This window comes from Agelaius phoeniceus, chromosome 16 (assembly GCF_051311805.1).
Source record: "Agelaius phoeniceus isolate bAgePho1 chromosome 16, bAgePho1.hap1, whole genome shotgun sequence".
In the NCBI taxonomy this organism is placed as follows: Eukaryota; Metazoa; Chordata; class Aves; order Passeriformes; family Icteridae; genus Agelaius; species Agelaius phoeniceus.
In genome coordinates, this window is record NC_135280.1 from 1,241,507 (window position 1) to 1,266,877 (window position 25,371).

At 56.1% G+C, this 25,371-nt stretch overlaps 1 protein-coding gene across 2 annotated transcripts in view; it reads left to right on the top strand.

The window, feature by feature from the left end:
* PKD1 (polycystin 1, transient receptor potential channel interacting) overlaps nucleotides 1-25,371 on the top strand; it is an 84,001-nt gene that overhangs the window by 45,491 nt on the left and 13,139 nt on the right. For both annotated transcript variants that reach the window (XM_077186670.1, XM_077186671.1), the window contains exons 11-29: nucleotides 136-861; nucleotides 1,894-2,025; nucleotides 3,426-3,601; nucleotides 3,978-4,111; nucleotides 4,630-8,252; nucleotides 9,219-9,365; nucleotides 10,790-10,933; nucleotides 11,797-12,076; nucleotides 13,982-14,198; nucleotides 15,028-15,178; nucleotides 16,335-16,487; nucleotides 19,521-19,665; nucleotides 20,475-21,077; nucleotides 21,516-21,672; nucleotides 21,930-22,182; nucleotides 22,706-22,901; nucleotides 23,890-24,060; nucleotides 24,378-24,521; nucleotides 25,017-25,227. In XM_077186670.1, the coding sequence (XP_077042785.1) occupies nucleotides 136-861; nucleotides 1,894-2,025; nucleotides 3,426-3,601; nucleotides 3,978-4,111; nucleotides 4,630-8,252; nucleotides 9,219-9,365; nucleotides 10,790-10,933; nucleotides 11,797-12,076; nucleotides 13,982-14,198; nucleotides 15,028-15,178; nucleotides 16,335-16,487; nucleotides 19,521-19,665; nucleotides 20,475-21,077; nucleotides 21,516-21,672; nucleotides 21,930-22,182; nucleotides 22,706-22,901; nucleotides 23,890-24,060; nucleotides 24,378-24,521; nucleotides 25,017-25,227 (7,763 nt within the window). The remainder of the gene's footprint in view (nucleotides 1-135; nucleotides 862-1,893; nucleotides 2,026-3,425; nucleotides 3,602-3,977; nucleotides 4,112-4,629; nucleotides 8,253-9,218; nucleotides 9,366-10,789; nucleotides 10,934-11,796; nucleotides 12,077-13,981; nucleotides 14,199-15,027; nucleotides 15,179-16,334; nucleotides 16,488-19,520; nucleotides 19,666-20,474; nucleotides 21,078-21,515; nucleotides 21,673-21,929; nucleotides 22,183-22,705; nucleotides 22,902-23,889; nucleotides 24,061-24,377; nucleotides 24,522-25,016; nucleotides 25,228-25,371) is intronic.

Sequence of the window (25,371 nt, forward strand, 5' to 3'; positions counted from 1 at the left end):
CGTGCTGTGTTGGGATCTGCACCTGTTCTGTTGGTCCCACCTGGCAGGAAGTCCAGCATTGTGCCCAGGCAGGAGCTGGCTGCTGGCTGCTCTTAACGTGAGCCTTTAACCCAAACCCCTCTCCTCTCTCTGCAGGTCACATTCAGCAGAGAAAACATCTTTGTCAGGCCTGGGGACGTCTTCAGCATCCAGCACAACGCAGCCCCGGGCTCGTTCCTGCAGTGCCAGCGCAGCGCCACCTCCGTGGCCAGCAGGAACTCCTCAGGGTGGGCCCTGGGGCTGTCCCCCAGCCCCGTGGGTGCCCCCGGGGCTGGCAGCACGGCGTGCCCCGTGCGCGTGCGCTACGCCGAGGAGCAGCTGGTGCCAGTGCTGAGCCCCAGCAACGCGGGGCTGGAGCAGCCCGGGCACTACAGGCTCCGTGCCAGCGTGGACAACGGGCTCTTCCGTGCCAACCTGTCCTGCTCCTTCCGCGTGGCATCGCGCGTGTCCGGCCTGCGCGTGCTGCACCCGGCCCCGCAGGGCTCCAGGGTGTACCTGCCCACCAACCACACCTGGCTGCTGCTCAAGCTGTCCTCAGGGGTCAACGCCACGGCCAGCTGCCTCGGGGACAACCGCAGCGTGCCCTTCGTGGCCACCTGCCCGGCGGCCCTGGCCGCGCTGTGCGCCAGGGACAACAACGACACCTGGTTTGCTGTGCTGCAGCTGCGCGGCCTCGGCGAGGGCCTCAGCACCCACGTGCTGGTGGCAGAGAACGCGGTGAGCTCCCAGAACATCACGGTCACCGTGAAGGTGGAGGAGCCCATCCGCGGGCTGAGGGCCACCCCCGACCCCGAGAGCAGAGTGCTGCTGAACACACGCGTGGTGAGTGCTCGTTTGCCGCTGCTCTGGACCCTTCCCTCCCTCCCCTGGCGGGGTTTGTCCCTGCCCTGGGGCTCTCAGGGTGTGTTTGCCTCGGGGCAGGGGGGCACTGCTTGCTGCTAAGCTGCCAGGCCGTGCGCTGCTGCAGGCACAGCATGTGGCACCAGCACTGGTACTGTCCAGCAGGAGGGCAGCTCAGCTGCACGTCCCCCTGCAGCCCCTGAGGCAAGGCAGTGCCTCCTGAGAGGGATCACTGCCTGTCCAGTGCCCCAGGACACCGGAGGCCTTAGGAAAGGCCAGTGCTTACCTTGTTTTGCCTTGTCCAGGTAGTCATTCCTTGAGGTGTTCAGATTTGCTCTGCTTAATCCTTACACCAGCTGGCTGAAGCTGTAGAGATGTTCCACCCCCTCCAAGTCTTGGAGTTCCTCTGGTGGTGTTTGCAGTCTTGTTTTTTCCAGTGCCCCATCCCCAGAGCTACAGCCCTGGGAAGCTGCTCAGTAACTGCCCCAAATGCTCTGTACAAGCTCTGGCTGCTTCTGGCAGATCCTGTGCCTGCACCTCTCAGTCTCACCCTTCCTGCTGCCACAGGCTGCTCAGGAGGCACTGCTGGAGTGAGGAGGGACCTGCCCTGTCCAGCCCCTTCAGGCTTTGGGTCAGGCACCATCCTTGGACGAGGGTCAGAGGCTCAGCTTACAGGTGTAGCTAAAGCCAGGCTGTTTCTGCAGAGATTTCAGAAGTTTTTTTAGTCAGCAAGAGGGACCTGATCACAAGAGCAGAGTGCTGGGCTGTGGGAGCAGGGAGCGTGGGGTCTGCTCCCAGCTCTGCTGGGGATTTATGGAGTCAGGGCCTGCATTTCTCCATCAGCAGCAGATCCACAGATGATCTGTCACCTCTGTGCCATGCCCTGAGGGCACTGCAGCTGTGGGAGCCTCCCAGTCTGGCTCTGCTCCCTCTCCAGTTCAGCTGGAGGTCTCCTGGGAGGTGCTGGGCATGCTTTTCTCTTGCACTAGTGTGAAATGTTCTCGTGCCTTTCAGAGCTACATCCCTGTGATGGAGGCTGGGTCAGATGTGACTTTCCGATGGACAGTAGATGATAAGCCATCTTTCACTTTTTACAATGTTGTCTTCAACGTTATCTACCAAAGCCCAGCTGTGTACAAGCTCTCGGTAAGCCAAGGCCTTTCCCATGACACCATTTCACCCCTGGCTTTCCATCCCATCCCACAAACTCCTCAGGAAAAGCAGCAGGGAGAGAAGGCAGAGTTGAGCTGAGGTTTTCACTGTGCTCGTTTGCTGTTTCTCACGGAGCTGCTCTTGCAAATGCAAATAGTTTCTTCTACTCCTACGTTGCTGTGCTGTGTTCCTCCTCTGTGCTTGCTCCTCTTTTCCCCAAGCTCCCCTTTCTGTTCATGCAGTGTCTGTGTTTCCCCCTCCTCCCTCCCTCCCCAGCAGGAATTAGCAGGGAGCCCCTGCTCTGGCAGGCAGGAAATCTGGATTCAGAACCTGGCAGAGGCAGGGTGCATCATAAGACTTCCATAGGCAGGCCAAAGCTTCTCCCACGAGCTCCTGTGTTCTCTGTCCTGCTCTCTTTCTCCTGGTGCAGACTGGAGTGCTGGGGTTTGCCCTGGCCCCTGAAGGATGGAGCAGAGCCTGGGCCAGGGGAGCTGTGTGCTGTGGGGCAGGAGCTGATCTCTGGCCAGCACACCTGTGTGTCATGCCCTGCTCTGGTCCAAGGTGCTGGATCTGCTCTCAGGGTGTCTCCTGGCCTGCTGAGCAGACCCCAGCCCAGCCCTGAGGCCATGCTTACACTAATTTGCTGGGTGCAGCACTAATTTGCTGGGTGAAGCACTGTGCTGAGAGCCTGGGCTGCTTTCACCTGCAGAGCTGCCAAGGTGCTGTTGGCCTGGGGGGCTCTGGGTTCAGTGCAGCACATCCACAGGAGCCCAGGCACGAGCTGCTCCTCCCTGCTGGGGTAGGAGGTCTGTCCCAGTGGGTTTGAGCCACTCAAACCAGCAGCTCAGCTCTGCTGCAGGTGAGAAGGTGAAGATGCTCTGTCAGTGTTACATACCTAGGAAACCATGAGGATTCTGCTCTGCTGTCATGTCTCTTCAGTCTCTTGTGTCTCTTTCCCTCCTCTGCCCAGCCTTGCTGTCCCTCTCTGTGCCCACCACACCAAGATCCTGGGGCTGCCCTTGGTGTGCTTGGTTTTATGAGCCTCTCCCCTCCCTGCTCTGTGCTTGAAGCCTTTTTCTGCCACTCTCCTGAGGAAATTGGGTGGCTCCTGTCCCCTTGGTGGCAGCAGGTGCCTGTGCTCAGCAGCTGGAGCTTCACGGAGCAGGCAAAGGGGCAGCTGGCACGTTCAGAGGCTCAGGATGAGAAGCTCCTCTCTTTGTCCTTTTGCTGTAGCTGTCCTGTCCTTCCTCAGACTGGCTGTAGAGCTGAACACGTAGCCACTTTCTCTGCCCTGACCTGCTCACTTGCCCAGTGGTGCTTCAGTCCAGCAAACCCCACTCTTGAGGGCAGCAAGGGGACCCCAAACCCATTCTTTGTCCCACTGTCCTTCCCAGCTCACCGCCTCCAACCACGTCAGCAACTTCACAGTCAACTACAACGTGACGGTGGAGATGATGAACAGGATGAGGAACCTGAGCGTGGTGGGGGCCCTGCCAGTGGTGCCCCAGAACAGCAGTGTGGAGTTCAGCGCCCGGGTGCACGTGGACTCGGCTGTGGAGGCTCTGTTCCTGTGAGTTCTGTGCTGCTTGCCCACAATTAGGGTCCTTCTGTGCACATCTAACCTTGCCTGCACAGTTTCTCTTCCCAGGGCCAGCTGGTCCCTCTCAGCTGCTGTTTAGTTCTGTGAAATCTCTGTGAGTGGGGGTCAGTCACACACCTGTAATTCAGGCTGAAATCCTTTCCATTGAAAGTGTTCTGACACTGCTTTAATTTGGGTTCTTCCTCTTCCTCCTCTCAGCACAGCTGCTGCTTTGATACTTGGCATTCTGTTTCCTGTGGTTTTTTTTGGAGAACCCAGCCCTGACCTGAAAGACAAGCCAGGATTCCTCTGAGATTTCTTGGATTCTCCTGTTGTGCAGTGTAACGTGGTTTGCCTGTTTCTCCAGGTGGGATTTTGGAGATGGTGTCCAGGAGACCTACCTGTTCAAACCTCCCTACAACAAGTCTTTCCTTGTTCCTGATCCCAATGTCCATGAGGTTGTCATTGAGCACAATGTTTCACACATCTACCAAGACCCAGGTATGCTCAACAGGGCTTTTTGGGGAAGAAGTGGCTCAGGCATTTTTGCTATGAGGGGTGTACAAGGCACCTTCCAAAACAACCAGGGCTTGGGAATCATTGCCTGGTTCCTGAGCAGACAGCCAGAGCGACTGGAAATGTCCAGCAGTTGCCATCCTCTCTAACCCGGTTTCCCAGGGAAGTTTGGCTGTGCTGTAAGCAGCAGGTCCACCACACTCAGCCCCTTTTTGGGCAGTCTCAGCAGAAGGATGAGGGGCAGGTGAGCCCCAAGCTGATGGGAGGGGTGGGCAGCAGGAAAGGTCTGTTCTGTGGGTGAGCAGGAAGAAAATCTTTTATCTCTACCTGTTGGACTGGCTCCTTTCTTGATGCTGGTCCCCATACACACGACCTGGTGCAATTCCTGCTGGTCCTGGGCTGGAGCAGGGCAGCCCAGAGTGGGCACAGCACAGGAGCACACTGCAGCCCCTGTTGTCAGGCATGTCCTCACCCTGCCCTTGCTCTGCTCTCTCCCAATGCAGGAGAATATGCCCTGATGGTTGTTGTGTCCAACCAGTACGAGAACCTCACCCACCTGAGCCCAGTCCAGGTTCACAGCCCCCTGATTGCCGTGCAGGTGGAGGCAGAGGAGGATGTTCTGGTGGTGGGCCGGCCGGTCACCTTCCGAGCCACTGCCCTGCCGTCCCCGTACGGCGTGCTGTACACCTGGGACTTTGGGGACAGCTCCTCCCTGCTCACAGAGCCCCAGCCCACAGCGACCCACAGCTACCCCCACCGAGGGGTGTACAACGTCACCGTGACAGCCAACAACATCGTGAGCAGCGTGGACACCGTGGAGTGCTACCAGGTGTTCGAGGAGATAACAGGGCTGCGCGTTTCCGCCGACGAGGCTGCAGAGCAGGGGGCAGCTGTCACCGTCAACGCCTCTGTGCACACTGGGGACAGCATCACCTGGATCTTCGACATGGGTGACGGGACAGTGCTGAGGAGTCAGGTGCCAGTGGTGGAACACGTGTACGTAAAGGACATCAACTGCACCGTGAACGTGACAGCCATGAATCCTGTGAACTCTGTCTCCCAGGCAGTTCCTGTCCGGATATTTGTCCTGGAAATACTCAAAATAGAGCCTACTTCTTGCATCCTGGAGCACCCCGACGTGCAGCTCACCGCCTACGTGACGGGGAATCCTGAGGAGTACATCTTTGACTGGACTTTTGGAGACGGCTCCTCCAATGTCACAGTCAGCGGGGACCCTGTGGTGATGCACAACTTCACCCGGAGCGGGACGTTCCCGCTCACCCTGACCCTCTCCAGCAGCTTTAACAAGGCTAACTACTTCACCAGTGTCTGTGTGGAGCCAGAGATCCTCAATGTCACCCTCCTCCCCTCCAAACGCTTTGTGAGGCTCGGGGAAGAGGCCTCCTTCCAGGTCAGTGCCGTGCCTCCCTACCAGTACCGCTACCGCTGGGATTTCGGCAACAACGAGTCCACCAGGTCCAGTGGGACTGAAGTGACCTACACCTACAAGAACACAGGAGTCTTCCTGGTCACAGTGACCGTCTCCAACAATGTCTCTTTCAACAATGACACGGCGTTTGTGGAGGTCCAGGAGCCAGTTGGGGTAGCAAAGATTGAGTACAACGGGACGGATGTTCTGGAGCTGAACCAGATCTACCTGTTCTCCGCCAGCATGAATGGAACCAAAGTGAGTTACTGCTGGGACTTTGGGGATGGCACTGTCCAGCCCGGGCAAGTGGCCACCCACTCCTACAACAGCACAGGGCACTATAGCATTACAGTGATGGGGCAGAATGACGTGAGCTCCAACGAGACCACCATCGACGTCACGGTGAAGCGGCGGCTCTTCGGCCTGACCGTCAATGCCAGCAGGACGGTGGTGCCACTGAATGGCTCGGTGAGCTTCGTGGCCACCCTGGTGGCTGGCACTGCCATCCGCTACTCGTGGATCCTCTGTGATCGCTGCACTCCCATCCAGGGCTCCTCCACCATTTCCTACACCTTCCGCTCCGTGGGCACCTTCAACGTCATCGTGACGGCCGAGAACAAGATCAGCTCACTGCAGGACAGCATCTTTGTCTACGTCCTGGAGCAGATTGAGGGCCTGCAGGTGGCCAGCATGGACCTGGTGGAGGACTTGTATTTCCCAACTAACAAAACACTGCATTTGCAGGCCGTGGTGAGAGAGGGCACAAACATCTCCTACAGCTGGGTGGTCCAAAGGGATGGCAATGCTGTGCAGACCTTCACTGGGAAAACCTTCCCCTTGAGCATCCTGGAAGCTGGGAACTACACTGTCTACCTGAAGGCCACCAACATGCTGGGCTGTGCCACTGCTAACAGGACACTGGAGTTCATTGAAAGCCTTGGTGTCCTAAAGCCCTATGCCTTCCCCAACCCAGCTGCTGTTAATGCCTCTGTGAACCTAAGTGCCACCATAACCAGTGGCACTGGCGTCACATACGTGTGGTACCTGGAGGATGGCTCCTCTCCTGTCACCTCTGAACCCTTTATTATACACTCCTTCCAAAGCCCTGGGATGATTGAGGTCATTGTGGGAGCAGAAAACAAGCTGAATTCAACCAATGCCACTGTTTCTGTGTGTGTGGAGGAGGTCATCGAGGGGCTGAGTATAGGGACAGCAGAGCTGGACTGTAGGTATGTCTCCTCAGGCTCCACGGTGGTCTTTGAGGGCGAGCTGCAGAGGGGGACTGAAGTGACCTGGCTGTGGGAGGTGCCAAATGGCACACTGAGTGGCCAGTCCGTGGCAGTCACGTTCCCCACGGCAGGCTGGTACACGGTCCATCTGAACGCCTCCAACGACATCAGCTGGGCTCTGGCCAGCAGGAACATCTCCGTGCTGGACAGGATTCAAGGCCTGGAAGTCGTCGCCAGCAAGAAGGTGGTGGAGCCAGGAGAACAGGTCACCTTTGAGATCAGGATGCTGTCAGGTACCTCTGTGAGTTACCTGGTGAGCATTAGTGGGGACTACTCCGTGGTGCTCAACGGCTCCAGGTACAGCCACGAGTTCACCAAGAGCGGCGATTACCTGGTGACCGTGACCGTGCAGAACCAGATCAGCATCGCCCACGCCCAGGTGCTCATCTCTGTCCTGGAGCCCATCCAGGGTGTCAGGCTGCTGAACTGCTGCGAGGAGGGCATTCCCACGGGCACGGAGAAGAGCTTCAGTGCCCGCGTGGGCAGCGGCTCCCGCGTGTCCTTCTCCTGGCAGTTCTGCCTGTGGAAGGAGCGAGGCCGGTCCGTGGTTGCTGCGTCGGGAGACAGAGTTTCCTATGCTCCAGAAGCTGCAGGGCTTCTGGAGATCCACCTCACTGCCTTCAATGATTTGGGAAGTGTCAACATCACCAGAACCATCCAGGTGCAGGACCCCATAGTCCAGGTGTCCCTCAGTGCCACCAATGCCTTTGTCAACAGGACGGCGCTGTTTGAAGCCGTGGTGGTGCCCAGCAGCAGGAGCGTTGAGTTCTTGTGGAGCTTTGGGGATGGCTCTTCCACTCAAACCACCAGGGTTGCAGTGGCCAACTATTCCTACCTGAGCCCGGGGGATTACCTGGTGGAGGTGAATGCCACCAATCTCATCAGCTTCTTCATAGCCCAGCTCACTGTCACCGTCAAAGTCCTGGAGTGCGAGGAGCCTGAGGTGGAGCTGGCCCTGCCACCACAGGTGGTTATGAAGAGATCCCAGAGGAACTACCTGGAGGCACAGATTGACCTCCGAGGGTGCTTCAAGTACCAGACAGAGCACCTGTGGGAGATCTACCGAGCACCCAGCTGCATGAACTTGGATGACTCCAGCAGGATCCGGCTGCCTAACGTCGACGTGAACAGGCCCCAGCTGGTTATCCCAAAGCTCGGCCTGGAAGTTGGGAACTACTGCTTCATGTTTATTGTCTCCTTTGGAGACACCCCGCTGTCCAAAAGCATCTTTGCCAACGTGACTGTGATCCCGAGCAAGCTGGTCCCAATCATTGATGGGGGGTCGTACCGTGTATGGTCCAACACCCAGGACTTAATCCTGGATGGGGAGAAATCCTATGACCCGAACTTGGATGATGGAGAACAAACCCCCTTGTTGTACGAGTGGTCCTGCACATCCTCCTCCAAGGTAAGAGCAGCCTTGCCCAGCCAGAGTGACCATTTGGGAGCTCCAGCTCCACCACAAACATGTCTGGGGTGAAATGGTGTCGAGGGAAGCTTTTGTGAGCATCTCTAACAGAGCTGCTCTGGCAGGAGGGTTGCAAAGGTTCAGTTCTCAGCTCAGGATGATGATACAGAAATTGGTGTGAGGCGGGGTGCAGTGCAGTGCCCGTGGGCAGGGCAGAGGGGCTGGCTGTGGGAGGGAGGCATGGGCATTGCTGCTTCCCTGGCCCTCGGCCTCTGGTCCCTGGTGTCAGTGCTGCTGTTTCTGTGCACTGAGGGTGCTGCAGAGCTGCTGATGCAGCGTGGGAGCTCAGGGCTCTGGTCCCTCTCCTCCCATTAACAGTTAAATGTCTCTAATGCCATCAGGGAGCTAAGTTAGACTTTGGAGAGGTCGAGTGACCACAGCTTGTGGTCACCAGCAGGTCACTGTCCTCGTGCTGCAGGGATCTGACCCTGCACTGATGGAAGGGCAAGGGAGACCTGCCTGGCAAATCCCCATGGGAATCCACCTCAGCAGCATTTTTGATTGAATGTGGAACTCTTTTGCTTGTACAATGTCATGTTTTCTAGCTTTGTCTCAAAGTAGCAAATTTGAAGTGTGTGGGGATTGGACTTTTTTGGTTTAATGTGAGCTTTTTGTGTTGCTTGGCAATGTTTGTCAGGTGTTTAATGAAGAATTAATTGCTGTAAACTACAAATATGAAACTCAGATGAAATACAGGAGTATTCCAACTACTGTTTACTAACCTGAAGAGTAGGATAATGTATTTTATTGTCCACACATGCCCTGTTTCTCCCACCCCAGTGGTGGCACTGCACAGCAAGGTCTGTGACAGTGACTCTGTGTGGACCTGAATGTTTTGGCTGTGGACTAACCCGATGTGCACCCTTACCAAGGAGGGTTTGAAAGTTCTTTTCTCCTTGCAAGCAGAGCTCGGCTGCAGGGTGCTCTCTGAATTTCAGTGCCAAGGAAGGAATTGTCACAATTTCCAAAGCTCTATTAGAGGCAGATGTGGAGTACACGTTCGACCTCACTGTCAGGAAGGAAGGGATGAGTCCTGAGGCCACCAACCAAACCGTACGTACCACGCACAGCTGTCACCTTCTCTGCTTGGCACAGCCACCTCTGAGGCACAGAGTCATGGGGTGGTTGGGGTGGAAGTGCCTTAAAGATCCCCCAGTGCCGCCCCCGCCATGGGCAGGGACACCTTCCACTGTCCCAGGCTGCTCCAAGCCCTGTCCAGCCTGGCCTTGGACAGATCCAGGGGCAGCCACAGCTGCTCTGGGAAGCCTGTGCCAGGGCCTGCCCACCCTCACAGGGAAGAATTAGTCCCTTTCCCAAGGAAATTTCTATAGGAGAAAGGAAACTCCCTATCCCACTCTTCTGCATTCCCAGCTCTTCACATGCCACGAGCTCTGCCCTCCTTTTACCCAGAGAGCTTCCTAAGAGCCAGGGCTCAGTTTTACTGTCAACAGTTCCTCTCTTCTCACCTTCCAAGCTCTTCTAGGGGAGGATTTTTTCAGGGCACGTTGTTTATGTCCCATGAATCCCAAGGCCGAGCGCACCCGCTCAGGTCCTGTCGGGAACTTCCATCGCGGTGCAGTTGGCAACTGGAGATGGACTCAGGCTGGAAGTGGAAACTCTTACAGCCTGGGTTTGAAACCAGAGCTGCGGGATGAAAAGAAAAAAATGAAATTGATAGTCTTTCAAGGACATTCCGTACTATCTGGTTTCCATGCAGGAGCACAAAACAATGCTCCCAGTGTCGCAGGAAATCTGCAGATACTGGCGGGATGAGCGGGGCTCCAGCGCAGGGCTGGGGAATATTTATCCCCTTTTAAGAGTCTGCCATGTTAAACAATGTCTTCATTACTGTCTTTGAATTCATAACACTCATTATGCCAGGGCAGAGGGCTCAGTCCAGTGCTGGACAAGCCCATTTCCTCGGGGATTAAAGGAATTTAGACGGAGCGCAGGAGTCAGAGTTCAGCTGCTGTTGTGTCTGAGCCACCGGTGCCTCTAGAGCTCCTTGAGTGCTCTGCCAGGAAGGTGTGGTGGATGTCTGGAGATGTGCAGTCAGATTCCAGCTGAAAGCTTGGAACAACATGCTGCTCCCTGGACAAGGTGGTTCTTCCATCCCCACCTCGCAGCACAAGCAGGGTTTGCTGGGAATTCAGCACCAGGGACCAGAGGGACATTTCAGAAGTCATTTATGTAGTTAAAAAGTGTAAATAAATAAATCCAGAATAACCTAGATCATCCCAACTTGGCGTTGGGTGGCCCTTGCAAATCACTGACGGAACTGGGCAGTGTAAGAGCAGAGATGCAGCTTAAATCTGACCCCAAATCCTTTGGGAATCCCTTCCTGCTGTTTCTTAGCACACACTGGGCTGGTGCAGAGCAATTCCTCCCTGTAGCACCAGGTGCTGGGGTGCATCCTTACCTGTTAGGTGTCTGTGTTTTGGTGTCAGACTTTCTGATGGAGCCTCTTGCCTTCCCAGGTGTTCATCAAGAGGGGAGGAGTCCCTATTGTGTCCCTGGAGTGCGTTTCCTGCAAGGCTCAGTCTGTCTACGAGGTCAGCAAGAGCTCCTATGTGTACCTGGAGGGCACCTGCCAGAACTGTCACAACGACTCCAAGCTTGGGGTAAAGTCACAAGGCTTTGCTTCACCTCTGGGGGGCTCTGGGAGAAGGGGCAGGCAGAGGTGGAGAGGGAAAGGGAAGTGAGGTCCTGGACCTAAACTGCTGTGGAGACAAGGAGGGGAAGCAATCCCTGGCCACAGGCAGCAGCAGGTGGGCCTGGCTGAGTCCTTGTGGGGTCATTCTAAGCCAAAGCCATGAGTGACCAGCTCTTTCCACACAAAAGCCACTTTTTTTTTTTTCCCTATAAGAGACCTGTAAAGTGGTTTTTCTCCCTGCTGATTGGCATTTTGCCCATTATTCTGGTGGCTCAAGCAGAGGTGGTTCAGTCTCTCCTCGTGTGCCCTCCTCTAATTCCAGCTTCCCCTGCAGCCTGTGGAGTGAAGCAGTCTCAGAACTGGAAGTCATGTTGCTCCCAGCAAGCCCAGCATGTCCTTGCTTGGCATTTTCTACTTGGTTATCTCACTGTTTCTCCTGTTATCACAATTGTAGGTTTGTGCTATTAACAGTAACCACCCAGGCCACGTTCAGCTTGAAGCACATAAAACACGGTATCCCGTGGAGACTCCACCAGTCCTTCATTTATTTCCTGTGTTTTGTACTCTGTATTATGAAATATTCTGTTGGAGGGTGATGTAATTCCAGAAACTAAAGTAGATCTCACAGTGGAAATATTCCCACCAGACATTTTGGAAAGGTTCCAGTTCTTGTTGCTGTAGCACACAAGACTAAAGCTGAATTATCAACTGCAAATTTGGCAGACGCTCCCACTAGAAATCTGTTACTTTTTATAAAAGACTCAATCTGAAAACATTTTAAGGACATAACTTCAGCTTCAAACCAAACCTCTGGTGTCTTTCCCCCTGCAGAGGTGGGCAGCTCACAGCTTCAAGAACAAGTCCCTCATCCTGGACAGAACAACCACGTCCACCGGCGACACAGGGATGAACCTGGTGCTGAGGCCAGGGGCCCTGAGGGATGGCGAGGGCTACACCTTCACCCTGCACATCACAGACCTCACCACGGGGGAGGAGGGCTTTGCCTCCATCGACCTGCTGCCCAACCAGCCCCCCGTGGGGGGGTCCTGCCGCCTGTCCCCCGAGGGGCCCCTCCGGGCCCTGGAGACCAAGGTGCACTTTGAGTGTGCAGGTGAGAGCCCCCGCCAGCCCCCTGCTCCTCCTGATCACCCCCTGATCCTGCCACAGGGGTTCCCTTCACCCCACACTGCTGCCCCGGGGTGCTGCTGGCCAGGGCTGGGCTCAGCTGTGGTTTGGACCATGAGCGGCTTTGCGTGCCTGAATTGTGGAGCTCCCAGACTCCCCAGAGTGGGCAGGCAGTTTTAAAATTCCTAACTCACTTAGGTGAGTGGTGATATGCAGGCCAGGCCAGTTCTTGTGGGAGGGACTGGGTATTTCAGTGCAGGAAAATGAAGATGGTGCCCAAAACTGAGTCACAGTATGTGGGAAGAATCAGAAGACGAAGCAGTGGGGCCGTCTCTGCTGTGTGGGCTGGATGTTCCCACCAGAGCCACCTTCCCAACCAGCTGCAGAGACAGCAACAGCGAGCCCAGCTTTGGAAAAGTGGCCTGGCCGATGTCCCGTAGCCTTGGGCCAAGGACTAAGTGCCTCTGGAAACCAGATTTCCCCAAATGATCCGTGGTGGAGATTAGAGCTGTTTGTGCACAGTGCCGGGAAGCCACGCTGGGAGGGGATGAACCCTGCTGCTTCCAGGGGGCTGGGCACCAGACTGGGGGAGCAGCAGAAACCTGGCCAGGGTCATGGGCTTCTAACTTTGGTGTGTTTTGAGCTATCCAGAATGATGCTGGAATCAATTCCTCTTTGGAATGGTGAGAATTTCAGCTCTTAGTGATTGTTTTTAAGCTGAAGTGACAGACACAGTGGCAGTGCCAGCACCTTCACTGGGGCTCACTGGCGAACACACAGTGAATTTCCCAACTGCCCAGCTCCCATGAAACTCCCCATAATTCCTGGGACCTCCAGGGAAACCTTTGTGCAGGTTTTATCCTGCACCCAATTGTTCCTGAGATGCTGAACTGCCGGAAGGCTGAGCCTCTGTCTAAGGTCAGGCTTTGCAGGGCTTGTACAGAAGCTGTGGCTTTTGTCAGTGCTGTTCCCAGTCCCAGCAGAGTTATTCCCCCTTTTTATTTTGATCATGAATTTTTAATAATCCCTTTAAATGTTACAGAACCCAAACACCCAAGGAGAAACCCCTAAACATCACAAAAATTCACAGAGAACAAAGGCACCAGTCCAGCCTGATGGAATCCCTGAGCTGTCCTCGTTCTGGGGACAGTCTGCCAGAGCAGGGAACCCTTGCTGGGACAGCAGCAAGGGCAGGTCCATAGAACCATCAGAGAATCCTGGAATGGTTTGGAGTGATCAGTAAAGACCATCTTGTCCCTTGCCAGGGACACCTCCCACTAGTCTGGGTCACTCCAAACCCTGTTTGTGCTGCAGGGCTGAGCAGGATGGGAGTCCCCAGGGGAGGGGCAGGGGCAGGAGCAGGGACAGGGGCAGGAGAAGGGGCAGGGGCAGGAGCAGGAGCAGGGGCAGGAGCAGGAGAAGGGGCAGGGACAGGGGAAAGGGCAGGGGCAGGAGAAGGGACAGGAGCAGGGACAGGGACAGGAGCAGGGACAGGGGAAGGGGCAGGAGCAGGAGAAGGGGCAGGGGCAGGAGCAGGGACAGGGGCAGGAGCAGAAGAAGGGACAGGAGCAGGGACAGGGGCAGGAGCAGGGACAGGGGCAGGAGCAGGGGCAGTGCCAGCTCCTCTGGGTCGGTGCCTGCAGCTCGCCAGGCCCTGTCAGAGCTCTCTGGGTTTCCCTTGCAGGCTGGCAGGGCAGGGGCAGTGCCAGCAGCTCCCCAGGCCCTGTCAGAGCTCTCTGGGTTTCCCTTGCAGGCTGGCAGGGCAGGGGCAGTGCCAGCAGCTCCCCAGGCCCTGTCAGAGCTCTCTGGGTTTCCCTTGCAGGCTGGCAGGGCAGGGGCAGTGCCTGCAGCTCCCCAGGCCCTGTCAGAGCTCTCTGGGTTTCCCTTGCAGGCTGGCGGGACACGGAGGACGCGCAGGGGCCGCTGGTGTTCACGCTGCTGGCGTCGCGCCGCCGGCCCGGGCACTGGCAGGAGCTGTGCGTGTACAAGGGCAGCCGGGCCGAGCACGGCGCCTTCCTGCCCCCCGGCTTCCACGAGAGCGGCTTCCAGGTGTCCGTGGCTGTGCTGGTGCAGGACCAGCTGGGAGCCACTGTGGTGGCCATCAACCGGTAAGAGCTGGCTGGGCTGGCCCTCAGCCCCGTGCCCAGCCTCATCAGCTCCCCTGTCCCAGGCTCGTGGCCTGGCCACTGGATCCCTGTCCTGGGTGAAGGGGTGTGACTGTGTCACAGGGGTCTGGGGATGAGGGAAGAGACGAGGATCTGACTCCATGTTTCAGAAGGTTGATTTATTATTTTATGATATATGTTATATTAAAACTATACTAAAAGCATAGAAGAAAGGATTTCATCAGAAGGCTGGCTAAGAGTAGAAAAAGAAAGAAAGAATGATAACAAAGGCTTGTGGCTCGGACTCTCTGTCCGAGCCAGCTCACTGTGATTGGCCATTAATTAGAAACCACTAACTGAGCCAATCAGATATCTACCTGTTGCATTCTACAGCACCAGATAACCATTGTTTACATTTTGTTCCTGAGGCTTCTCAGTTTCTCAGGAGGAAAAATCCTAAAGAAAGGATTTTTCATAAAAGATGTCTGTGACAAAGAGATGGCCTCCTGGAAGAGGCTGTTGGCAGGAGAGGGAGGGCAGGCTCAGCAGAAGTGCACACAGAAAATCTTTGTGGATCATTGCTTGACAGGGAGGTTTTCCCACTGCTTTCATAGACTCCTGGAATTGTTAAGTGGGAAAGACTCCTGGGATCATGGAGTCCAGGGCAGGGCCAGTGAGGAGCCAGGCTGCAGGTCTGTGGTGTTTCTTATGCAGAAGGGGCACCAGGGCAGCAGCAGCAGCTCTGCCTTTGTGGGTCACCCACTGCCTCCCCTGCCCTCCTGTCCCTTCCCAGCCCAGCCTGCACTTCACCCAGGTCCCTCTTTCCTTGCAGCTCCATGGAAATCGGCCTCCCCGAGGGCTTCCCCAGCCTCTCCCACTGGCTCTACAATCAGACTGACACCGTGCTCCAGGGCTTGGTGAAACAAGGGGACCCTCAGCAGGTCATCGAGTACTCCCTGGCCCTCATCACCATCTTAAATGAGGTAACACAGCTCGTTCTGCCCAAGGGGGGCCTCCAGAAGTCTTTGCAATCACCAGAGGAATTTTTGGGCCGGATTTTTTACAACATCCTCTGTAGGCAGGGCAGGAATTTGGGGCTATATTCCTGTTTCCCTGCCCAGGAAGAGGCTGCTGCACACCTGGAAGGCAGGCAGGGATGATCCCCCTGGGCCAGGCACCCTGCTTAGCTGGATAAAGACTGCACTCCAGGTACTAGTCAGCTGCTGAGTGCCAGGCTGTTCAGATAATTGCTTGGAGAGCAGGAGTGACAGTGAGGAAGTTCTGCTGGAAAACCAGCTCATTAGATGGATCCCTCTGGGGAGAAGCAGAGGCAGGAGACGAGGAGTGTAGGGAACGGGCAACTCCAGCTCAGCTCAGCAGCCTCTGACACCGCTCCTCACTGTAGGAGCATCGAGGGTAGCACGGCTGGGATGAATGGAGATGAGAGATCTCTGCAGCCAGGGCTGGGAACTTGGGGTTTATTGCAAAGGGCCTGGGGGCAGGGGCCTTTTGGGATTTGGGGTTTATTGCAAAGGGCCTGGGTGCAGGGCCCTGCTGGGAGCTGCCAGCCACAGCTCAGAGCAGGCCCAAGAGAAGAGAGGGGTTGAGAGGATGAGAGGGTAAGTAAGAGAGGCAAGAGAGCAAAAGCATAAGAGAGTAAAAGGGGTAAGAGAGCAAAGTTCCCGTTACAATACAATAAATCTTCTTCTGTGCTGAATATTCTAATTCTCACTAACCAATCTAGTACAATATACAAATCCTACAGCATTTACATACGGCCTATAAGAATCATTACATTACCACACTGTGCTACATTTTAAACCCTAAAAACTCCTCTTTGGGCCCCTTCTGTCAAGCTGTAGGGTCTGCTTGGACCCTTGGGCCTGTCTGCAGGCAGAGGGTGTTGTTCCATCAAAAGGGGATTACCTTCAGTGGCCACACCATTGTTTTCCAGTTGTTCAGTAACTGAGGCATCTCAAAGCTTGCTTTCATTTCATTCTCACTTATAGTTTCCATATTCTCAAAATCTTTTGCCAGGCAATCATATTGATAAGGCTTTCCTGCTTCATCTTCCCCAGCCCTCACTGTGTTATTCCCACTCCACCCTCCTCAACTCCTGCTGTGTTTCCCACCCTGCAGTACGAGCGGTCGGTGCTGCTGGAGCCCGAGGCTGGCCAGGAGCTGGAGCTGCGCACCTGGACCCGCAACACCATCACGGAGACGCTGAACGCGCTCAAGGTCAACACGGTGGATGACATCCAGCAGATCTCAGCTGCCCTGGCCCAGTGCACGGTACGGCCTGCCCCCCTCAGCCTGCAGCTCCTCAGGGCCTGCTGTGCTCCCCTGCCTCTGTCCACACACACAGGGACAGGTGTCACTGCCCACCCTGCCAGGGTTTCTGTGCTGACCTCCTGGGTGCTGCCCGCTCTGCCCCTGCCAGCTCTGCCCCTGCCCGCTCTGTCCCTGCCAGCTCTGCCCCTGCCACATCTGCCCCTGCCCACTCTGCCCCTGCCCGCTCTGTCCCTGCCCGCTCTGCCCATGCCAGCTCTGCCCCTGCCCGCTCTGCCCCTGCCAGCTCTGCCAGCTCTGCCCCTTCCCGCTCTGCCCCTGCCCGCTCTGCCCCTGCCAGCTCTGCCCCTTCCCGCTCTGCCCCTGCCCGCTCTGCCCCTGCCCGCTCTGCCCCTGCCAGCTCTGCCCCTGCCACCTCTTCCCCTGCCAGCTCTGTGCTGCTCCTCTGGTTGGCAGCTGCAGGAGAGGCCTCCACAGGCTGGAGAATGGGAGAGCCATGGAATGGTTTGGGTTGGAAAGGATCTTAAAGCTCACCCAGTGCCACCCCCTGCCATGGGCAGGGACATCTCCCACTGTCCCAGGGTGCTCCAAGCTCTGTCCAACCTGGCCTGGGCACTGCCAGGGATCCAGGGGCAGCCACAGCTGCTCTGGGCACCTGTGCCAGGGCCTGCCCACCCTGCCAGGGAACAATTCCATCCCAGTATCCAATCTGATCTGCCCTCTTTCAGCTTAAAGCCATTTCCCATCGTCCTGGCCCTCCATCCCTTGTCCCAAGTCCCTCTCCAGCTCTCCTGGAGCCTTGAGGCACTGGAAGGAGCTCAAGGCTGGACACCCCCAGCTCTCCCAGAGCAGAGGGGCTTCAGAAACATTGGAATAAATTGCTGGGGAGTCACAGAATCTGTGAGAACAGGCTGGGCTCCCATCAGGAGTAACACAAGTGGAGCTGCTTTGGTCCAGGGGCCAGTGCCCAGGTGTGATGCTGCTCCCAGCCCTGTTTCTGCCCTACAAGATGAGAAACCCCTCTCTGCTTTGCTCTGCTGCTCACTGGAAGCACTGAGATCCTGGCAGTTTGCAGCCCCCATTCCCAGTGCTGGTGCTGGTGGATTTAGGAGGGAAGAGAGCACAGTTAGGTAATGCACTTGTGCTTTGGTGCTCAGCCAGGCTGCTCTGGCTCCTCCTCCCTCCCTCCCTAATCTTTGCTTTGGGGACTGGTCAGGTTCCTTGGCCCTGGCATTGCTTGCCCTGCAGCCAGGTCAGTGTGGGCAGGCCCTGCATCCCACCCACAGAGTCCTGAGCTGCTCCCTGCCCTGCTTCTGAGCCTGCAAACCTCATAAATCCCTTCTTTCTGTGCCCCTCTGTCCGGGTTTGGGGTTGAGCACATCCCATTCCATGCTGGAGCAGTTTGTTTCTGTCTCTCCCACCTCCTCCTGCCTCGTGACTTGGTTTTGCTGTGGGAGCTTAGGTCTAGAAATAGAATTTTTATTCCACGGGGAAAGCTGACATTCCAGGATTACTTTGTGCTCTGGGCTGGAATGAAAAGCTTAGGAAAACAGAACTCCAGAAATTCCCAGGTGGCTGAGACAAGTGGAGTTCACACATTCCTTTCCTGCACAAGTGTCCATCAGGGCTGGTACATTCTTGATTTTACCTACAAGGGAGAGGAAAAATCAGAATTAGTTTCTCCTGGAGGGATAAAAAAAGAATCTTGGACTTTTTGGTCAATTCTCCTCCCTGAGTAGGAGCTGCCCTTGGGTGGTTCCTCCCCATAACCCAGTGTCTTCCCCACCTCCCTGATTCCTGACTCCAATTCACACAGTCTGTCCTGGCTTCTCAGAGCTTACAAATAAAGCAGAAAAGGGGGAATTCAAGACCTGCAGATGCTGTTTTGATTCTTCACCAAAACATATGGTGAATCACGGCTGAATCCTGTGATGATTAAAAGAAAAAAGATGAATAAGAGCGAGGAAGGGGGTTGTAACAGCTTCCATGTGTTCCTCAGTCCCTCCCATCCAGCCCTGGAGAGTGCAGGAAGCTCCAGGCCATGGCTGGAACATTCTGTTTCTTGGACACATCTGGGAGCAGAGGGAGGGACATCCATCATGCCTGAGTGGCAGGATTCCTCCCACAGCCTTCAGGAGGATTTGGACACCAAAATGGATTCGGCTGGGGCTAAATCCTGCTTCCATTGGAGGTGGTGGAGGGGATGGAGGAATCCCATGCAGCTCCTCCTGCTTGGTTGCTGTGTGTGGTCCCAGGGGGGAGGTGTGCCTGGTCCCTGTGAGTGCACACCAGGGAACGTGAATTTAGAATCACAGAACCCTGGAATGGCTTGGGTTGGAAGGATCAGGTTGCTCCAAGCCCTGTCCAGCCTGGCCTTGAACATTTCCAGGGATGGGGCAGGCGCAGCTTCTCTGGGCAACAAATTCCTCTTCCCAACCCAAAAGCATCCTCTGCCAGGCATCCTCTGCCTACCTGTGCACTGGCACTTGGGAATATCATGGGAGGCAGATGGAAGAGTCTTGGGGCTATGTTGCAGACATCTTTCATGAAAAATCCTTTCTTAGGATTTTTCCTTGCGAAAAGCTGCAGTTTCAGCAACCAAAAGTAAACAATGGTTATCTACTACTATAGAATGCAACAGGTAGACCCGTGATTAGTCTCCTGTAGATGTTTAGATTTACTGACCACTCATAGCAGAGCTGGCTCTTGCTCTCTGTCTGAGACACAGATCTTTGTTATCCATTCTTGTCTATTCTTAGCTTAGCTAGCTTCTGAAGAAACCTTTTCCTTTCTATTTCTTTTTAGTATAGTCTTAATGTAACATATATCATAAAATAAAAAATCAGGCCTTCTGATCATAGAGTCAACATTCTCGTCTCTTCTTCATCCTGAAAACCCTTGTGACCACGGTCACAGGGCTACCAACAAGTTTGTTGGCCACTGTCAGGGTGAGCAGGGGAAAGATCTCCTGAGAGCAGAGCCAGCTGGGCTCTCCCTGGGCTGCTCCTGCCCTGTCAGACCCTGGTCCCTCTGCAGGTGGTGAGCAAGGAGCTGGTGTGCAAGTCGTGCCTGACAAGGACCCTGAACAAGCTGGAGACCATGATGACCATTCTGCAGGGAGAGACCACGCAGGGCACGGTGACCCCGACCGGCATCGCCGACAACATCCTCAACATCACAGGTGAGCCTTGTCCTCTGGCTGGGGACAGGGCACAGGCCCAGGGGCAGCAGCAGCCTGAGGGGAGCTTTCAGGCTCCCTCCCCTGCCCTTTGGGCTTTGGCACAGATTTTTAGGAAGCTGCATCTGCCATTTGGAGTGTGGCATCCCAGCCCTCTCTGCTCCCTGCGCTTTTCCCAGGCTTGTCCTGGCTTTGGCAGCTGCTCTGTGGACATTTCCATCTGACAGTTGTTAATATAACCCACTAATACTCCTAATAAGCTCACTAATACTCCAGGGGATTCTCTTTTTAGTAAACAACGAGTAACAGCTATGGCTTCCAGATGCCTGTCTTCCTGGTTGGAGTCCAAGGAGGCTGTCAAGCCTCACTGGGGCATCTGGGAGCACTGTGTGGAAATTCCCACCTGGGTGACCTGGAGGGAAGCAGAGACACCTTCTCTGCACCCCTGGTTACCTCTGCACTCCTTTCTGAGTGTTGTGCACTTTATAGTGCAGAAGCTTGGGAACATGTGTTTGTTTTATCCGTTCCCTCCCTCTTTCCTGAGCTGTGGTTCTCTTCACTACACAGGAGGGAAATCAAGCGTGTGGTGATTAAGTATTCCTCACCAAACCTGGTAAATTAGAGAGGCTGCAGGAACTGCTGACAGCTTTGCTTTTAGCTCTGGGCTATGAACACTCCAGTGGGGAAGGTCATGTGCAGAGGAACAGTGAGAAGGAAAACCTTGTCTGATTGCTTTGGGAAGGTGTCAGGTGTTCTGACTGTAGCAGTTATCCAGGCCATTTACCACTTCCTCTTCATTTCTCTCCTGGCAGGTGACCTGATCCACCTTGTCAATACAGTTTCACAAGAATCCAAGCCCCAGGAGCTGCTGGCTGATTCCCACAATTTGCTGCTGGCTCCCAAAGCCTACAACCTGTCTTCCAGCCTGATGAGAATCCTCATGAAATCCCGGGTGCTGAACGAAGAGCCCCTCGAGCTGGTGGGAGGAGAAATTAAGGCCAGAGGCAAGAGGTCTGACCCCTTTAACCTGCTTTGCTACGAAAACACACCAAACTGCCAGTTCTCCATCCCCCAGGCCTTCAACTCCACCCTTTCCAACCTGACGGATGTCATCCAAGTCATGTTCCAAGTGGACTCCAATCCCTTCCCTTTTGGCTACATCAGCAACTACACCGTGTCCACCAAGGTGGCCTCCATGGAGTTCCAGACACACAACGGGGTGCAGATCCCCATAGGGAGCCTGGACTCTGAGAAAGCCATCACTGTGATGGTCTCAAACAGCACAGAGCCTGAGAATCTCGTGGCTGGCACTGAAGTCATCGAGGCAAGAACGTCTGTGAACCTGATTGTGATCATGGAGAGCAACAACAGGGAAGCAGGACTGCACTTTCAGCTCACCTACAGAGTCCTCAATGGTAGGGCAGACAAATCCATCTCTTTGTTGGTCCTTCCTGTGGGAGAGGAGGACTGGGTGTGAGGGATAAGCAGTGTGGGAGGGGATGCTGGGTGCCAGCAGCAGGTTCCACGCTGCATGGTCGAGGTTCTGGCTGTCCTGGACAATCTCCATGCCCAGTGTCATCCTTGCTCATGGATTCTGGCCCTGAGAAGCCTTTTGCTTTTCCCAGCCCTTCTGTTGAGCCACATTAGCCCTGGAAGGCATTGTCCAGTCCCTCTCCCAGGCAGGCCCAGTGGTACCCAGCGCTCAGGGATCCTCTGAAGTGCACACTGAGGGGGCACAGTCTGGAATAGCATCTCCCACAGCTCCCTGCATTCCTTCTTCCCTGAGCCCCAGACCTGTGGCTGAGCCTGCCAGGGGTTTCTAAAGGCCTTTCTGTTCCTTCCCCTCCCCACAGAGCATTACCTGGCCAGTGAGCCCGAGCCCTTCATCATGGCCTATCTCCACCACGAGCCCGAGCCCAATGAGCACAACTGCTCTGCCTCCAAGAGAATCAGCCTGGACGCCCTGGCTGGAAGTGACCACAAGCTCTACACCTTCTTCACCTCACCCAGGTAAGAGAAGCCTCCCTGTCAGCCTCAAGCTGTGCTGTGGATGCATGTGAGGGGTGCTCAGGTGGTCTGTGGAGCCCCTGAGTATCTGCACAGCCAAAGGGTGTAAATTACACCACATTCACTGGGCTTTTCCTCCTTTCTGAGTGCATCCCTGCCCCTGTGGCTGGAAGCTTTCTGTGGTCACACCTCCACCAGGATGGGGCTGGTGTCCCTTCAGGAGGCAGGGGAGTCATCTCCTTGCTCTTTCCCTTCCCCAGAACGGACGACCCCATCCAGAAATACTACCTGAACATCACCAACCACTTCAGCTGGTCGGCAGTGGAGGTGACCCTGGGGCTGTACACGTCCCTGTGCCAGTACTTCAGCGAGCAGGAGAAGCGCTGGAAGACAGAAGGAATTGTCCCCCTGGAGGAGACCAGGCCAGACCAGGCTGTGTGCTTGACCCAGCACCTCACAGCCTTTGGGGCCAGCCTCTTTGTGCCCCCAAACTCTGTCCAGTTCATCTTTCCCGTGAGTACCACAAAGCAGAGCCTGTGCAGTGCTGTCACACATAGAACAGGTTGTTGTCACCTGGAGCAAAGCCATAGGCTCCCGTTGGTTTCATGTCCAAGCTGGCACCAGCACAGGCATCTGGGAGCCTTTGGGAGGTGCAGATGGGCACAGCTCAGGGGAAGCTGTGTTCCCTGGTTGGGAATCCTGGCTGGAAACAGACCTTGCAGATGGCTTTAGTCCCTGGCCTGGACACCTCGCGCTGTGCTCCCCCCCTAGGGAGATGCCAAAGGTTCCTCCCAGCTGTCACCCAGCGCTGTTTGATCCCAGGGAGCTGCACCTGCCAGCTGCTCCCTGCTTCCCAGGGGCATCCAGCTCTCCCTGGCTGTGTCCCTGTGACGTGAGCAGGAGCAGGGAGCTCCTGGCTGCTGCTGCTGCTGCTGCCGGCTCTGCGGGGCCGTGGCTGTGAGCGGGGCCATGGCCAGGAAGGGAATGGGAACGGGATCCTCCTGGGCTTGCCTTTCAACACTTTTCTCTTCTGCAGGCTCCAGGCCCAGGGCTGAACTACATCGTGCTGCTGACGTGTGCCGTGTGCTTTGTCACCTACTCGGTGGCCGCGCTGATCGTGCACAAGCTGGACATGATCGACCTGAGCCGCGTGGGGGTGATCCCCTTCTGCGGCAAGAACGGGATGTACAAATACGAGATCCTGGTGAAAACGGGCTGGGGCAGAGGCTCAGGTGAGCCCACAGCCTGCTCCCGTGCCTGCTGCCCAAGGGGACACCTGTAGCTCACCTGAGGTCCCACCTCAGCACGACACGCTCTGAATGCTCCCTGCAGGGCCCAGAGCTGAGCTGCAGCTTCACTCCAGGGCTTCCCACAGCATTCCCAGGTTTTATTGTCTGATGATGGGGCAGGTCAAGAGAATGGTTTGGGTTGGAAGGTTCCTCAGAAACCTTCTGGTTCCAACCTCCTGACATAGTTAGGGACACCTTCCACTAGCCCAGACTGCTCCACCACTGGCTGTTGTGTTGGGAAAGGCAATTGCTGGTGGAAGGAACCACCCAGGAGAGAAATCCCCCCATCCTGCCTTCCTTGACTGGGCTGTGGTTGCAGAGGCAGAGGTTGTTCCTCACTTCTGACCCTCTCCTGCCCAGCTGCCCTTTGGATGGCTCCTTTTGCTGTCCTCCAGAACCCATCACTTTGTTCTGAATCCTTCCCAACAGCAGGCAGGCACCAAGTTTGGCTTCCCTTCGTGGGCTGGTTTGTAGATAGAGCTGTCACAGCCAGGGCTGGGCTCCATAAGAGCTGTGCATGAGGGGTGAGGGACGGGAGTGCTGCCTTCCCTTGTGTGGCAGTGGTGTTTTCAAACCTGGCATCCCACTCCTGCCAGGAGATGAAAAGGGCACACCTTCCCTCACCTGCTCGTGGAGCTGCCAAAGAGCAATGTGAGTAAAACAGCTCCTAAACCCAGGGCTGCTTTCAGGAGAAATCTTAATCTCAGCTTCTGCAAACAGCAGTGTGTCTGTTGACTCCTGGCTCTTCAGGGCACCATTGTCACTGCTTCAAAAGTCAAACAAGATAATTGAATCCTTCCCAACAGCAGGCAGGCACAAGGTCTGGCTTCTCTTCATGGGCTGGTTTGCAGATGGAGCTGCCACAGGCAGGGCTGGGGAGCAGCTGCACCTCGGGTGGGCTTCTCTGAGGGAGCCCCTTCCTTCCCTGCAGGTACCACGGCCCACGTGGGCATCGCCCTGTATGGGGTGGACAACAAGAGTGGCCACAGACACCTGGATGGGGACAACGCCTTCCACCGCAACAGCCTGGACGTGTTCCAGATCGCCACGGAGCGCAGCCTGGGCAGCCTCTGCCGCATCCGCATCTGGCACGACAACAAAGGTGGGACATGGAGGGGCCTGCACAGTGGGAGCTGGCCCCTGGTCACTGCTGGATCGCGGGGATGCTGTGGGGGATTCCTCACCGACTGGCCAGGTGCCACCCCCGACACAGAGGGTGCAATGTGCTGAGCACTGTGATCGTAAATGTCACCTCAGGGTGAGGTGGCTGTGCCACGCTTCCCTCGTGGGTGCTGTGCAGTGCCCATCGGTGACGGTCGTGTCACTGTCCCACTGACAGTGCTCATGTGGCCCCTCAGCTTCGCGGGCTCACCCAGGAAATGTGTGCCATGAAATAATTGCTTTGTGTGCCCCGCTCAGGCCTGAGCCCCTCGTGGTACCTGCAGCACGTCATCGTGCGGGACCTGCAGAGCAGCAAGAGCTATTTCTTCCTGGTGAACGACTGGCTGTCAGTGGAGAGCGAGGACAACGACGGCCTGGTGGAGAGGGAGGTGTTTGCTGCCAGTGAGTGCCCCACATCCCCTGGCTCCTTCTCACCCCTGGGGTCTGGGCCCCTCCTTATCTCCAGGCTGAGCCCCTTTCCCAGCTCCCTCAGCTGCTCCTGGTGCTCCAGCCCCTTCCCCACTCTGTTCCCTTCCCTGGACATGCTCCATCCCCTCCAGGACTTTCTTCTTGTGAGGTTCTCAGAACTGACCCCAGGACTGGAGGTTCCTCAGCAATGCCCTGCACAAGGGACAGGCACTGCCCTGGGGTACAAGCCAGGTGCCATTGGCCTCTTGCCCACCTGGACACAGCTGGGCTCATGTTCAGCCTGTCATCCCCAGATCCTTTTCTGCTGGGCAGCTTTTCCAGCCCCTCATCCTCAGACCTGGAGCACTGCATGGGGAGGGCCCCTGTGGATGGAGTGTGGGTACTCTGGAGTTCCTGGAATGGATGTGGCCAGCTCAGCTGGGTCCCCAAGGTGCTGCAGCCACCCTGAGTGTGTCCCTGTGTCCCCAGGTGAGAGCGAGCTGAGGAGCTTCTGGCGGATCTTCGTGGCGGAGCTGCAGCGTGGGTTCTTTGAGAAGCACGTGTGGCTGTCCCTGTGGGACCGCCCGCCCCGCTCCCGCTTCACCCGCGTCCAGAGGGCCACCTGCTGCTGCCTCCTCATCTTCCTCTTCCTCTGCGCCAACGCCGTGTGGTACGGCATGGTGGGCAGTGTCCATCTCAGGTGTGTTTGGTGTGGTGAGCAGTGTCCATCTCAGGTGTGTATAGGGTGTGGTGGGCAGTGTCCATCTCAGGTGTGTTTGGTGTGGTGGGCAGTGTCCATCTCAGGTGTGTAAAGGGTGTGGTGGGCAGTGTCCATCTCGGGTGT